The sequence below is a fragment of the Spea bombifrons genome, chromosome 9 (genome assembly GCF_027358695.1).
Source record: "Spea bombifrons isolate aSpeBom1 chromosome 9, aSpeBom1.2.pri, whole genome shotgun sequence".
In the NCBI taxonomy this organism is placed as follows: Eukaryota; Metazoa; Chordata; class Amphibia; order Anura; family Pelobatidae; genus Spea; species Spea bombifrons.
The window spans coordinates 16244679-16258291 of record NC_071095.1 but is presented as its reverse complement, the minus strand read 5'-3'; the positions used below and the strand labels follow the sequence as shown (position 1 = coordinate 16258291).

The following is a 13613-nucleotide window of genomic DNA, read 5'->3' as shown; positions in this document are numbered from 1 at the left end:
CAGGTGTGTCCTCCACACTCACACGCTAAACTCATTGTCTTGCACACACCAAGGTGAGTAGGATGGGAGGAAGAACGTGGTGACTAATGGAGAGAGGGAGATCACAGATACTACAGGAGGAGGAGGAGGAGGGAGGAGAATCATGAAAGGGAACAGGGAGAAGTGCAAGCACAGAGGGAGGAGAGGCAGGAGAATGACTGATGGCAGGAAGGTTGCAGCCCCCGGGGAGAAGAGACGTACAGAAGGAAGGCGCGGACAGAGCCCGTGCATGGGAGGGAGCATACATGGTCCGCAGCGCTGTACAATTTAATGTTGTTGGCATAAAGTGAAACATAAAGCGCTTACTATCTAAACGATGTGATGATCATGCGTCCCGTGACGCGGTTCCAGCTCTTCACCCTGCCAGGACCTACCACCCCTGGGGTCACTTCTGCCTTTTTAATGGTGACCCCATTGGGGTGAATCTGGGAGCCAAGTGTGATGGTGGGGTAATGGAGAGAGGCTGGGATGCACGCAAGTGGTGTGGTCAGAGGTGTGGCGGGACTATTAGAAGAATACCGGGTTTATTTGTCCTGTTTCATGTATAAATCCATTGCCGGCTGTTTCTATACACATTATTTAAGGGGCTTTAGGGCTGTAAGACCCTGTGATACCCTCATACCCAGCAAACAAGGGCATCAGGGAATGGGAGAGGGGCACCGGGGGAAGAGAGGGGCATCCGAAGAGAGGAGAGGGGCACAGGAGAGGAAAGAAGGGCATCAGAGGAAGAGAAGGGGACAAGGGGGGCATCAGAGGAGAGGGGCACAGGAGAGGAAAGAAGGGGAAGAGGGGTGGAGAGATGGACTTGCCAGGTACACAGGGAGAGAGTGAGTGGCTGAGCAGCGTCTTTTTGCAGGTATCTATTGAAGACACATTACAGGCACTGAACGGCTGCTCGTGCTGGCCAGCTGCTGCTTCACATAGAGCGCCCTCTGCCGTCTGTATCGGTGCGCCGCCTCCACTGGGCGGTACCGGTTACTCGCTAAACCAATCACTGCGAGGGCGATGGCTGCATCTTTTATAAGGCGATCTCTGCCACATGTAACATGGCCGCAGTAAATCCCCGCCTCGCGCAACGTCACCGCAACATCCTCTGGGTCTCCGATTGGGCGATCTGCGCCTGGTCGTCTCGGAGATTCTGATTGGTCGGCCGCTGGTGGGAAGTTTGATCGCTGAGCTCGCAGGCAGCGGAGATATGGAGTCCTCAGACCCGCGGGCATTGATGGCAGGTCAGAGATTTTGGTCTGCAGGCGCCCATGGAGCCCCCTGTAACATGGAGGCTGGCAATACCCTCGTGGAGCCGCCTGTAACATGGAGGCTGGCAGTGCCCTCGTGGAACCCCCTGTAACATGGAGGCTGGCAGTGCCCTCGTGGAGCCCCCTGTAACATGGAGGCTGGCAATGCCCTCGTGGAGCCCCCTGTAATATGGAGGCTGGCAGTGCCCTCGTGGAACCCCCTGTAACATGGAGGCTGGCAGTGCCCTCGTGGAACCCCCTGTAACATGGAGGCTGGCAGTGCCCTCGTGGAGCCCCCTGTAACATGGATGCTGGCAATGGCCTCGTGGAGCCGACTGTAACATGGAGGCTGCCAGTGCCCTCGTGGAGCCGCCTGTAACATGGAGGCTGCCAGTGCCCTCGTGGAGCCCCCTGTAACATGGAGGCTGGCGGTGCCCGAACGGTGCTTCCTGTAACATGGAGGCTGGCGGTGCCCATGGAGAACCCTGCAACACGGAGGCTAGCGGTAACATGTAGGCTGGTTTCACCTGCACAGTGACCCCCTGTAACATGGAGGCTGCCAGTGCCCTCGTGGAGCCCCCTGTAACATGGAGGCTGGCGGTGCCCTCGTGGAGCCCCCTGTAACATGGAGGCTGGCGGTGCCCGCACGGTGCTTCCTGTAACATGGTGGCTGGCGGTGCCCATGGAGAACCCTGTAACACGGAGGCTAGCGGTAACATGTAGGCTGGTGGCACCTGCACAGTGACCCCCTGTAACATGGAGGCTGGCGGTGCCCCCCCAGTAACATAGAGGCTGGCGGTGCCCCCAAGTAATGGCAGCGCTGGGTACCTGGGGGTTAGTGGAAGGCAGTTGTTTGTAGGGTGGTGCCCCGATGATTTTGACTCATCTCAGCCTTTTTCCTCCGGCAGATCTGGAGGAGGCCGTGGAGGAGCTGGCGGGTGAACTCGAGGGGCTCCGACAGAACCTACAGGCGGTCACCGAGTACCAGAACTCGCTGCTCCGGGTCACCACGTTGCTGGTAAATCGCATCTCGCAGCACTTCAGCCAGACTGTAACCCCGCCCACAGGGCCGCCAGACTGTAACCCCGCCTACCAGACGGTAACCCTGCCCACAGGGGGCTCCAGACTGTAATCCCGCACACAGGGCCGCCAGACTGTAACCCCGCCTACCACACTGTAACCCTTCCCACAGGGGGCTCCAGACTGTAATACCGCCCACAGGGCCGCCAGACTGTAACCCCGCCTACCAGACTGTAACCCTGCCCACAGGGGGCTCCAGACTGTAATACCGCCCACAGGGCCGCCAGACTGTAACCCCGCCTGTGAGACTGTAACCCCGCCTACCAAACTGTAACCCTGGCCGCAGGGCCGCCAGATTGTAACCCCGCCTGCAGTGTAGACTGTAGCGCCGCCAGACCTTAGCCCCGCCCACAGCGCAGAGCATTTCCGGTGCAGCACTGCCAGGCATGAATGCGTCAGGAATCGCGCAGAGACTGAGAGTCCTTCGCAGCCCCTCATGTGCATGTTTCATATACCGTGTTGGCTCGATTATAGGCCGCACCCTAAAAGGTGCTTTTTTAAAGAAAATACACATTCGTGGAATAGTAAAACAGCATTCTACCAAACACACCGTATTTTTACATTTTTGGTATCTATTTTGCAGTTAGTCAACATATGTTACATACAAACAGAAAACCAATAGCCATTTCAATGCACCTTACTTACAGATATGCCCCTCTGCCCCCCCCCCGATATTCTTCTGGCCCTCTGCCCCCCCCCCCGATATTCTTCTGGCCCTCTGCCCCCCCAGATATGCTGCCCCTCTGACCCCCCCCCCGATTTACCAATGCAGACTACTGGTGTCTAGCGGGGCCGGTGGTGGCAGTTCCACTGGGGCTTCTATGACAGAGCCGGCTGCTGAGGTTGCAGACGACCACCGGCTGCCGGAGAGTAGGATGCAGGTCCCCTGTAGCGCTGCGGGGGATCTGTATCCTAACCCTGCTGCCTGCCCGGCGCCTGGAATTACATGCCCCGGCCGTCGGGCGATAAGAATTGCGCATTCCTGCACTAAAACCCGATTATAGGCCGCACCCCCACTTTAAAGACTACTAGTAGCTTCGGATGCCCGACGCTGGCCCGTCACTGTGTTGCCCCGCCCCCTGCACTGGCCCGTCACTGTAGCTCCGTCCCCTGTGCTGGCCCATCACCGTGCTGCTCCGCCCCCTGCACTGGCCCATCACCAGTAACAATGTACGCATGGGTTAGAATGTTGGTAGCCACGCAGGGCACGGTGTGGGCGATGGTGGGGCAAAGGTCGCCTCCCTAACGCCATTAACTCTTCCATGCAGTGCTCCTGGATGGACAATATCGAGCCCATGGCCAGGTACAGGATTGGCCCGAAGCAGGGACCCGCCGGACCCCCGTGACCCGCCCGACGTGACCCGCCGGACCCCCGTGACCCATCTGCCGGATCGGCGTCTAATTCATTGCCGCTCTCTGCAGGCTGTGCCGCTCTCTGCTCTCACGCTGTGATCTTGTTGGTTGGAGCGCTTCTCAAACCAATAAATAATTCCAAATATTGTAAACAAGCGCCAACATATGCTGCAGCGCCGTACCAGGGGAACACGGGACAGAAACCGCGGGAGCTTACAATCTAGGAGTGGGGGGAGAGGTAAAAGCGCCAAACAAAACCCTGAGTGAGAGGGGGTTACGATAATCGCGTGGGAGCTGATGAGAGCGTGACATCACGAGCTACCGTGACATCACAAGCTGGGGGTGCAGACTGGTCGTGAGTGAGTGGCCGGGATGATGGCTGACGTATCCTGTTACTCAGATATTCGCCGGGTGCGGGCGAACCGCCTTAATAATAATAATGAGGAGGAGGGAGAGCGCGAGGGCCATTAAGGCTAACAATACAGGGCATGATGTAGGCTTCCTGAGGCAGTGATTGGGTGGGGGGGACTGTCCCTAGTAAAGCAGGACACTTGGGAGGTATAATAGTTCCCAACACAAATTTAGTCCCCGGTGGTCGGTCAGGCCCAGGGGTTAGGTACTGGCAGCCGCCAAGCTTTGCCCACACCTAAGATGGCTCCCCTTCAGTGATGACGAAGAGGCGCTGTTGCGTGATGGGCGGGTCCTGGGTATCGCGACGTGCTCGTAACCGCGGTGAGCTAGATCGCGCGGGACGCAGAGGCGGACGGAGCGAGAAGCTTGTAGGAGACCCGGACACACAGACCGCAAACACGGACTTCTTGTGGGATAAGCGAACCGGCCTGGCTGCGCGAGCGGTGAGATGGGTCGCCGGGCAGGGCGAGGCGTAGGGTCCCGGCTGTAAGATGGCTGCCCTTCGAGCTCAGACAAAATGGCGTCCGGGGAGGTGAAGGGGCTTAATGTCACGGAGTGGGGGTTATTTGGCGTATTGGGCAGAGACCACCCGGAGCTGGTGTTATTACCCCCGCCAATCTGCCCCGGGGGGCTCGTCACATGCAGGGGGGCCGCGTCCGCCATGTTTTCCACGTATGTGTTTTCCATATTGCTGACCGACCGGATAAAGCGCAGCCCTGCAATATGGAGGATGTATAACTGACTGGTTCTCTTCCATGAGTTTATACATTCCCCATACTTTGGGGCAGCGCTTTATGGGGGCCGGGCAGCTGTATGTATTTGTGTGTGTCCGGGAAAACACGGCCAACGCTGTCACCCTGATTGCATGGATCCTGCGCCTGGCATGTTGTGGGAGAGAGGTTGCGCCGGGGGATCCTGCGCCAGGCGCGGTGAGGGGGTTGCACCGGTGGGAGGTTGCGCCAGGCGCAGTGGGAGGGGTGAGATGCTGCGGTAGGGGGAGAGGTTGCGCCGGGGGAGAGATCCTGTGTCAGGTGCGGTGGGGGGCAGAGTTTACGCCGGGGGAGAGATCTTGCGTCAGGTGCGGTGGGGGGCGGAGTTTGCACCGGGGGGAGGTTGTGCCAGGCGCGGTGGGGGGTGGAGTTTGCGCGGGGGGAGAGGTTGCGCCGGCGGAGAGATCCTTTGTCAGGTGGGGGGGTTTGCGCCGGGGTGAAGGCTGTGCTAGCCGCGGAGTAGGATGTAACCGGTTGCCGTTTGCCCCGCAGATGCCGCACTCCAGACGGTACCAGTCATCGGAGAGGAGCAGCCGCGGCAGTTATCGGGACCGGTACAGAAGCCGCAAGCACCGGAGGAGAAGAAGCAGATCCCGAACGAGCAGCGGCGACAGGGGGCGCAACCGGCGCCACCGCCGCATGGACAGCTACCACGAGCGATCACGCAGGTGAAGCCTCGAGGGGACGGGGGCGCGTGGGGGGGTCTGGGCACGGGGCGCGTGGAAGGAGTAACCGCCACTCACGCTTCCTCATTAGGATCTTGTTTCCCCTCCGCAGTTACGATGACCGATCCCCAGACAGAAGAGCTTACGACCGGCGCTACTGCGAGACGTACCGGCGGCACGATTACAGCCGGGACAGAGGCGAGGTTTACTACGACGCCGACTACAACCACTCCTACGACTACCGGCGCTCCCGCGAGGACAGCTACCGGAGCTGTAAGAGCAGCCGCCGCAAGCAGAAGCGGAGGAAGCGCCGAAGCAGGTCTTATAGCCGCTCGTCATCGGTGAGTGTCTGGCTGCTCTCGTTTCTTCCCCTCCCCCTCTTTTCACCCCCCCCCCAGAGGTTGGACGACGGGGTAAGTGCACGTTCCCTTCCTTCTGCCTTGTGTAGTGCGAGGGGGAGTGTTAACGGTTCAGATACACGTGTAGCCCCTGTGTGGGGTTATGCGGCAGGCGCTCCCTCGCTCCCACCTGGAGTCCCCGGCGCCACGTGGAGGAAAACGTGTCTGGGCTCCTAGCTGTTAAGTCCCGTTCCTCCTGGTTTGGGTGGTACGGGCCGGCCGCTCTTAAATCCCCCGTGACGGTGACCATAGATACGGCGGGTCTGGCTTGCTGGATTTAACCCTTTCGTACGTCAACCGGGTGCCGCCGAACGGGCTGCCTGTTTTCTTGTTCACGTAACGGCTGGGTCCCTTGGGCTGGGGCCGTCACTGCCTGTCCGGTGCTGGCGTCTGGCGGTTGAGGAGGCGGAGAGACCCGGGTGTCGGCTTGTTTCCGGGGTGACGGGAGAGTGGCGCGTGTCACAGTGGTGTAGGCTGCCGTTGGGTGGGCTTGTTACTGGCTTGAGCGCGTGTTGCTCCCCTCGCACAGCTGACCGCAGAATGTTTTTTTCTTTTCTCCGTTCGTGTATTTTGTATCTTGACTTGTTCCCTTGCAATATCCCTATCGTTATATATTCCTATGTGCCGTATGAATTGGCTGGGAATCTACTGCACACCCTCCTACCTCAAACAACAATGTGAATTTCCAAACCAACCAACCATTGTGACGCTGGTTTGAAAATCTGATTGGCTGGTGAATGGTGATGTTTTGACGCGAATGACGGGCCCCGTGCCAACAGCGAAGTCGCCAGAGCAGCCGGCGTGCCAAGAGTGTGGAAGACGACGTGGAGGGTCACCTGATCTATCGCACCGGCGACTGGATACAAGAAAGATGTACAGCCAAATCGTAACACAATTTAGCTCTCTAGTCGTAAGCCCCCCTCCCCCGAGGCGCTGCAGGCCTGTCTGTCTGTGTTCAGTTTTTTTTTTAGTTTTTTTTTGTACGTAGTTTTAAAGCAACATGAAACGAAAGCCCCCTTTCCTCCTCTTCTTCTTCTTCTTCCTCCTGTTAATACGTTTAAGGCCGCCACGTACGTGGCGCTTTTGGTAACTGGAGGCCAGGGATTAGTGTAACTGGCAGACTGCTCGGCGGGCGTTGTACCGGCTCGGTGTCTGCAGTTGGGGGGCTCTCTCTAATCCCCCCGTCTTGTTTCCCTTCGCAGATGAGATTGTGAGCACGCTGGGCGAAGGCACGTTTGGGCGCGTGGTCCAGTGCGTGGATCACAGGAGGTGAGTGGCGCCCGGCGCTCTGTCTCCCCGGGGGGGGGGGGGGGGGGTTGGTGGAGCTTTTCCGCGGCACGTAACGGTTTTCTCTCCATCTCCGGGTCGTTTCAGGGGGGGATCCCGAGTCGCTTTAAAAATCATTAAGAACGTTGAGAAGTATAAGGAGGCGGCGCGCCTGGAGATTAACGTCCTGGAGAAGATCAATGAGAAGGACCCGGAGAACAAGCAGTAAGTTGGTGTCCCGTCCGGCGGGGGGCCGTGAAGAACGCGTGTAACCTGCGTGTAACCTGCGTGTAACCTGCGTGTAACCTGCGTGTAACCTGCGTGCTCCTTGTGCCTGCAGCTTGTGCGTACAGATGTTTGACTGGTTCGATTTCCACGGCCACATGTGCATCTCCTTTGAGCTTCTTGGCTTGAGCACTTTTGACTTCTTGAAGGAGAACAGTTACTATCCGTATCCAATTCACCAAGTGCGCCACATGGCCTACCAGGTGTGCCACGCCGTGAAATGTAAGTCTGCTGCCGGTGTGTCCGGTCACCTTTTGGCTTGTGTGGTGGTTGTGTTGGTAAGCAGCGGGCTGTGGATGTCCGCACGGAGGCTTTGTATTTAATATGATGTGGCTTTTTTGTCTGCCGCCCGAGTCCCGCAGCGCCTACCAGTGCATGCAGGGACAGAGCGGCAGGTTACCGTGTCCTCTGACCGGCTGCACGCGTGACAGCACAGGTCTCCGCGGTCTCACGTGTTGCTTTTCTGTTCTCAGTTCTTCACGACAATAAACTGACTCACACGGATCTGAAGCCGGAGAACATCTTATTTGTGAACTCCGACTTTGAGCTCGCCTATAACGTGGACAAGGTGCGTGCCGTGTTCTGGTGGGACGCTGAGGGGCTGCCCCTCGTGGCGGGTCGGGATTATGTGGCTAACGTCGGGTCTCTTGTTCTTCTTTCCCTCGTGGCGTGAAGAAGAGAGATGAAAGGTGTGTGAAGAGCACAGACATCCGCGTCGTGGACTTTGGAAGCGCCACTTTCGATCACGAGCACCACAGCACCATCGTGTCGACGCGGCACTACAGAGCCCCTGAGGTTATCCTGGGTAAGTGCTGGGTCCGGGGCTTCCTCCAGGGTGGCAGTGGGGTATTTTTACTGACCCCTGTTCGTGGTGTCTCCCTCAGAGCTCGGCTGGAGCCAGCCATGTGATGTGTGGAGCGTCGGCTGCATTATCTTCGAGTATTACGTGGGGTTCACCCTCTTCCAGGTGAGGCGTCCGCAAGGGCTTCAAATACCCCCTTAGTACCCACTTACTACCCTACCCAGTTAGTACCCGCTATATAGCGTAGGTATAAAGTGCCCGGTATATAGCGTAGGTGTAAACTGCCCGGTATATAGTACCTGGTATATAGTATAGGTATATAGTACCTTGCATATAGTATAGGTATAAAGTGCCCGGTATATAGCGTAGGTGTAAACTGCCCGGTATATAGTACCTGGTATATAGTATAGGTATATAGTACCTTGCATATAGTATAGGTATAAAGTGCCCGGTATATAGTATAGGTATAAAGTGCCCAGTTAGTACCCGGTATATAGTACAGGTATAAAGTGCCCAGTTAGTACCCGGTATATAGTACAGGTATAAAGTGCCCGGTATATAGCATAGGTATAAAGTGCCCGGTATATAGTACCTGGCATATAGTATAGGTATAAAGTGCCCAGTTAGTACCCGGTATATAGTACAGGTATAAAGTGCCCAGTTAGTACCCGGTATATAGTACAGGTATATAGTACCTGGCATATAGTATAGGTATAAAGTGCCCAGTTAGTACCCGGTATATAGTACAGGTATAAAGTGCCCAGTTAGTACCCGGTATATAGTACAGGTATATAGTACCTGGCATATAGTATAGGTATAAAGTGCCCAGTTAGTACCCGGTATATAGTACAGGTATATAGTACCTGGCATATAGTATAGGTATAAAGTGCCCAGTTAGTACCCGGTATATAGTACAGGTATAAAGTACCCTGTTGCTATTCGGTACAAAGCGCGTTTTATATTATATGCCGCTTACGGGGCACTTGCTGTTGCACAGAGGTGAGACTTTGTGAAATTTTTCTGTGCAGACGCACGACAACCGAGAGCATCTGGCCATGATGGAGCGTATTCTGGGTCCGGTTCCCTCAAGAATGACCCGGAAGACCAGGTGAGTTTCTGGAACTAGAAGAAGCGGGGGTAGCTGGAGGCGCGACCTCCTTCGTTTTAAGGCCCAGAACCCCCCAGGGCTTGGTGTTTGTAGTCCTTTCCTCGCGGGGTAAGCCGTACCTTTAATGCCCTCCCTGCAGGAAGCAGAAGTATTTCTACCACGGCCGCCTGGACTGGGACGAGAACACGTCTGCCGGCCGCTACGTCAGAGAAAACTGCAAACCGCTGAGGGTAAGTGAGGCTCGGGCGCCTGCTTCTGCCCCCTCCCCCCCCCGGTCCCCGCCCTGCGCGCTAACCTGCCTCTCCTCCTCGCAGAGGTACTTGCTGTCCGAGGCCGAGGAGCATCACCAGCTGTTTGACCTGATCGAGGGCATGCTGGAGTACGAGCCGTCCAAGCGCATCACGCTGGCAGAGTCTCTCAAGCACCCGTTCTTCGATGTTTTGAAAATGGACTCGGCTCCAAAGCACTGGGGCACCGGCCGCGACATCAGCCGATAGGGGACGCCGGATGGGCACCGTGTGCCGAGAGGCCCCTTACAGACTGATGCTTCTGAACACATGAATTTCCACTCAGAATGGTGCTTTCGTGTTTTTTAACCGGATGAACTGAAGCTGTTAATATGTGAATAACTCTATATATGATGTAAATCCTGTAAAGCGCGTGTGTGTGGGGGGGAGGGGTGTCTGCCGTGTAAATAAAGTGCTTTCCCGCGCGGACGCTGCCGGTAACTTATGATGTCAGTGTTAGGAGGATGAGTCGCTGCTCGGGGGAGGTCGATGCTTTTGTGCGCCTTCCAGAGTTTTTATATTATTTTGTACAGCGTTTGTGAGAAATAAATCCGATATCTTTGTATGGATTATGTGCGTTATTTGGCGGAAGGGGGCGCTCTAAAGGAAGTGAAATCTCCCATATATGTAACCCAGTCGACCGCAATGGGGTCAGCGCTGCGCTCTTTTGGCTTTACAGCCGTTTATAGGGGATTTAAAGGTGTTTGGAAGGGGTCCCGTCATCCCCTTGATGACACAACGTGGCCCTGCAGCACCCGCTCTCGGCTGCTATTTCCTATTCTTAAGGTGAGGCCGCATTCTGCATGTCCATATCTGCGCTAATACCCTGGCCGGGGGTAGTTTGACTTCGTATGGATGCGAGTGGTAAGCTTCTTCATACTGCACCATTGCGGCTGCAGGGTGGGCAATATGGTCTTCCAGATCAGTCATATCCGGCATTAATTATTTGATTCATATTACCGGTAATTTATTTATTTTCTGCAGCACACAAATAAAATATGTTTCAAATCATAATCAGCTATGATTATTTTATTCATATTACATTAATATTTTTATTATCCTGCAGCGCCCTCTTGTGGACACTTGTATGTTTTCTTTTCCCCTACTGTATGCCTTCTGATCAGATCCAAGAGTTCTGAGATGAGCAAGAAAATCACATCTATATTGTGAGTGTAATTTAAGTCACATACATCATTGTCGCTTCTTGTTCTGCTGCACTATTGATTTTATGTATTTATTTTTTCATTTCATATTTATTCATCACGAACGCCCCTAAGTGGATTTTATTATGTTTAAAACTATACAGCTGCTATTAATAACATGGAGCGCCCTCTTGTGGACACATACGCCAATTAGGTATGTTTCAAATCATATTCAGCTGTGATTATGGTATTTCATATTAATTTTATTACCGTATTCCGCGGCGCCCTCTTGTGGACACATTCAGCAATTCCATGTACGTTTAAAACTATGCTGCTGCTTTTAATAACATGGAGCGCCCACTTGTGGACACATTCAGCAATTAAATATATTGCAAATCTTTTTATTATTTTTATTCTTCAGTGCCCTCTTGTCGACTCATTCAGCAATTTCATGTATGTTTAAAACTACATAGCTGCTATTATTGATAACATAGCGCGCACTCTTGTGGACACATTAAGCAATTAAATATTTCAAGTCATATTCAGCTTTATTTGATTCATATTTATTATTATTAATATTATTCTGCAGCACCCTCTTGTGGGCACATTCAGCAATTCCATGTATGTTTAAAATATAATATTGCCTCTTGTGGACATTTGTGGATACAAATTATATGTATGTTTAAAAACATATTAAGGGTTATTATTATTACCCTCTTGTGGACAATTTACATGTATGTTTAAAACCATCTTAGTCACGTTCAGTAATTACATACAAGCAAGTATCATAAAAACTACATCCAGCTATTAATATTTTGATTATTACTATTAATTATTTTTTTTGCACCAATTACACATCTGTTTCAAACCATTTGATGGAATGCCCTGCTTTTTGCAATAACAGCTATGTTTATAAATTAAATTTTCATTTCCTATCCTCCGTCACCATTATTTGTCAACTATATCGATATTTAAACATATGACTCAAATTAATGGTCTTCATGTGATGAGGTGGGGGTCAGATAGGCCAAGGGTGCGTCCTCACCTAACGTTCAGGAGGTTTGTCTACAAAATGTTTCTAACCGTGTGGGTCGTTGTCGCCATCGTCATTGCAGGGGGTCTGCTTGGTGTGGCGTTTGTCCCCTGTTCGCCCGTTTAGGATAAGGGTGCTGCGTGTAAGTGTACGAAATGCATCCTGCTGTGCAGACTTTACACGCCAGGAACATGTCGCTGCCCTATCACATTACTCTGCATGTGTGTTTAATCCCATACGTGCCGGATTTAATCCCAGTTTAACGGATTTCTCTAGAGGGCAGATACCTCCGGGGACAGCGCGATCTTCCCTGTCGGTGTGAGGGCACTCACCACAGACGCGGCTCCGGAACCAACGGTGAGTTTGGGAACCTTTGCTTACATTCAGGTTCAGGGTTTGTCACAAATAAGGAAGATTAAGCAATTTGGCAATCATAAGAATACACGACACTCACGTTTGGGGGAGAGACTCACGTTTGGGGGAGAGACTCACGTTTAGGGGAGAGACCCCCAGCACTCTCGCTGGTGAGATGAATGGACTTCTTCATAATAGGCAATGTAATTAACCCCTTCTATAATAGAATTTGCTGGCAGGTAGGAACCTTTTGGCCCCTGCATCTGCCCTGATCCCAGTAGATTACATGTAATCCTGTTAATCTGCCCTCCTGTATGTTCAGTTTGCACAGCGTCGGGGACAGTGTCGGGGAAATCAGGAGCAGCTTCTGCTGGGTATCGGGGACATCATGCGCAGCTTCTGCCGGGGACATCAGGGGCAGTTTCTGCCGGGGACATCAGGGGCAGTTTCTGCCGGGTGTCGGGGACAGTAGATTATATGTAATCTCTTTAATCTGCCCTCCTGTATGTTCAGTTTGCACAGCGTCGGGGACAGTGTCGGGGAAATCAGGAGCAGCTTCTGCTGGGTATCGGGGACATCATGCGCAGCTTCTGCCGGGGACATCAGGGGCAGTTTCTGCCGGGGACATCAGGGGCAGTTTCTGCCGGGTGTCGGGGACAGTAGATTATATGTAATCTCTTTAATCTGCCCTGCTGTATGTTCAGTTTGCACAGCGTAGTCAGAACTACAGGTAAAGCTTCTGTGGTGTGTGTGGGGACACCTGACCCAGCTTCTCCTGGGTGTCAGGGATGTCAGGCGCCGTTTCTGCCGGGTGTCAGGGATGTCAGGCGCAGTTTCTGCCGGGTGTCAGGGATGTCAGACGCAGTTTCTGACTGGTGTCAGGGATGTCAGGCGCAGTTTCTGCCGGGTGTCAGGGATGTCAGGCGCAGTTTCTGCCGGGTGTCAGGGATGTCAGACGCAGTTTCTGACTGGTGTCAGGGATGTCAGGCGCAGTTTCTGCCGGGTGTCAGGGATGTCAGGGATGTCAGACGCAGTTTCTGCCGGGTGTCAGGGATGTCAGGCGCGGTTTCTGCCGGGTGTCAGGGATGTCAGGGATGTCAGGCGCGGTTTCTGCCGGGTGTCAGGGACACATATAAGATAAATTATATATAAAAAGTCTTGGATATTCACAGAAACGCCACATGAGTGTAGAAGCAAAGCTATGAGCAGCATCAGAGCCGCAGCAGAGAACACGCTACATCTCATTGGATTGCGACAATAACATGTTTGTAGAGCCCGCGGCGTTGTGGGAATGTATGTTGCGGCGCGTGGGATTATTACCTGTCTTATTCCATCAGATCAGTGACTCTGCGGCCGCAGCCTCCCAGGGGTGGTCTCCAGTGCCA

The 13613-nt window shown here is 53.9% G+C and overlaps 1 protein-coding gene across 2 annotated transcripts; it reads left to right on the top strand.

The window, feature by feature from the left end:
• The first annotated feature begins 4417 nt into the window (after positions 1–4417).
• On the top strand, positions 4418–10262 carry CLK2 (CDC like kinase 2). Of its 2 annotated transcripts, none has more exons than XM_053475173.1 (13): positions 4418–4561; positions 5381–5556; positions 5666–5894; positions 6731–6824; positions 7154–7220; positions 7326–7442; positions 7558–7724; positions 7976–8070; positions 8178–8307; positions 8387–8469; positions 9333–9412; positions 9552–9642; positions 9727–10262. In XM_053475173.1, exons 2-13 carry the CDS (start codon positions 5381–5383, stop codon positions 9907–9909), a joined length of 1512 nt encoding a protein of 503 aa, XP_053331148.1. In that variant the 5' UTR covers positions 4418–4561; the 3' UTR covers positions 9910–10262. The 2 variants fall into 2 exon arrangements, with proteins under 2 accessions (XP_053331148.1, XP_053331147.1); XM_053475172.1 differs by having other exon boundaries at positions 5645–5894.
• Positions 10263–13613: the final 3351 nt, after the last annotated feature.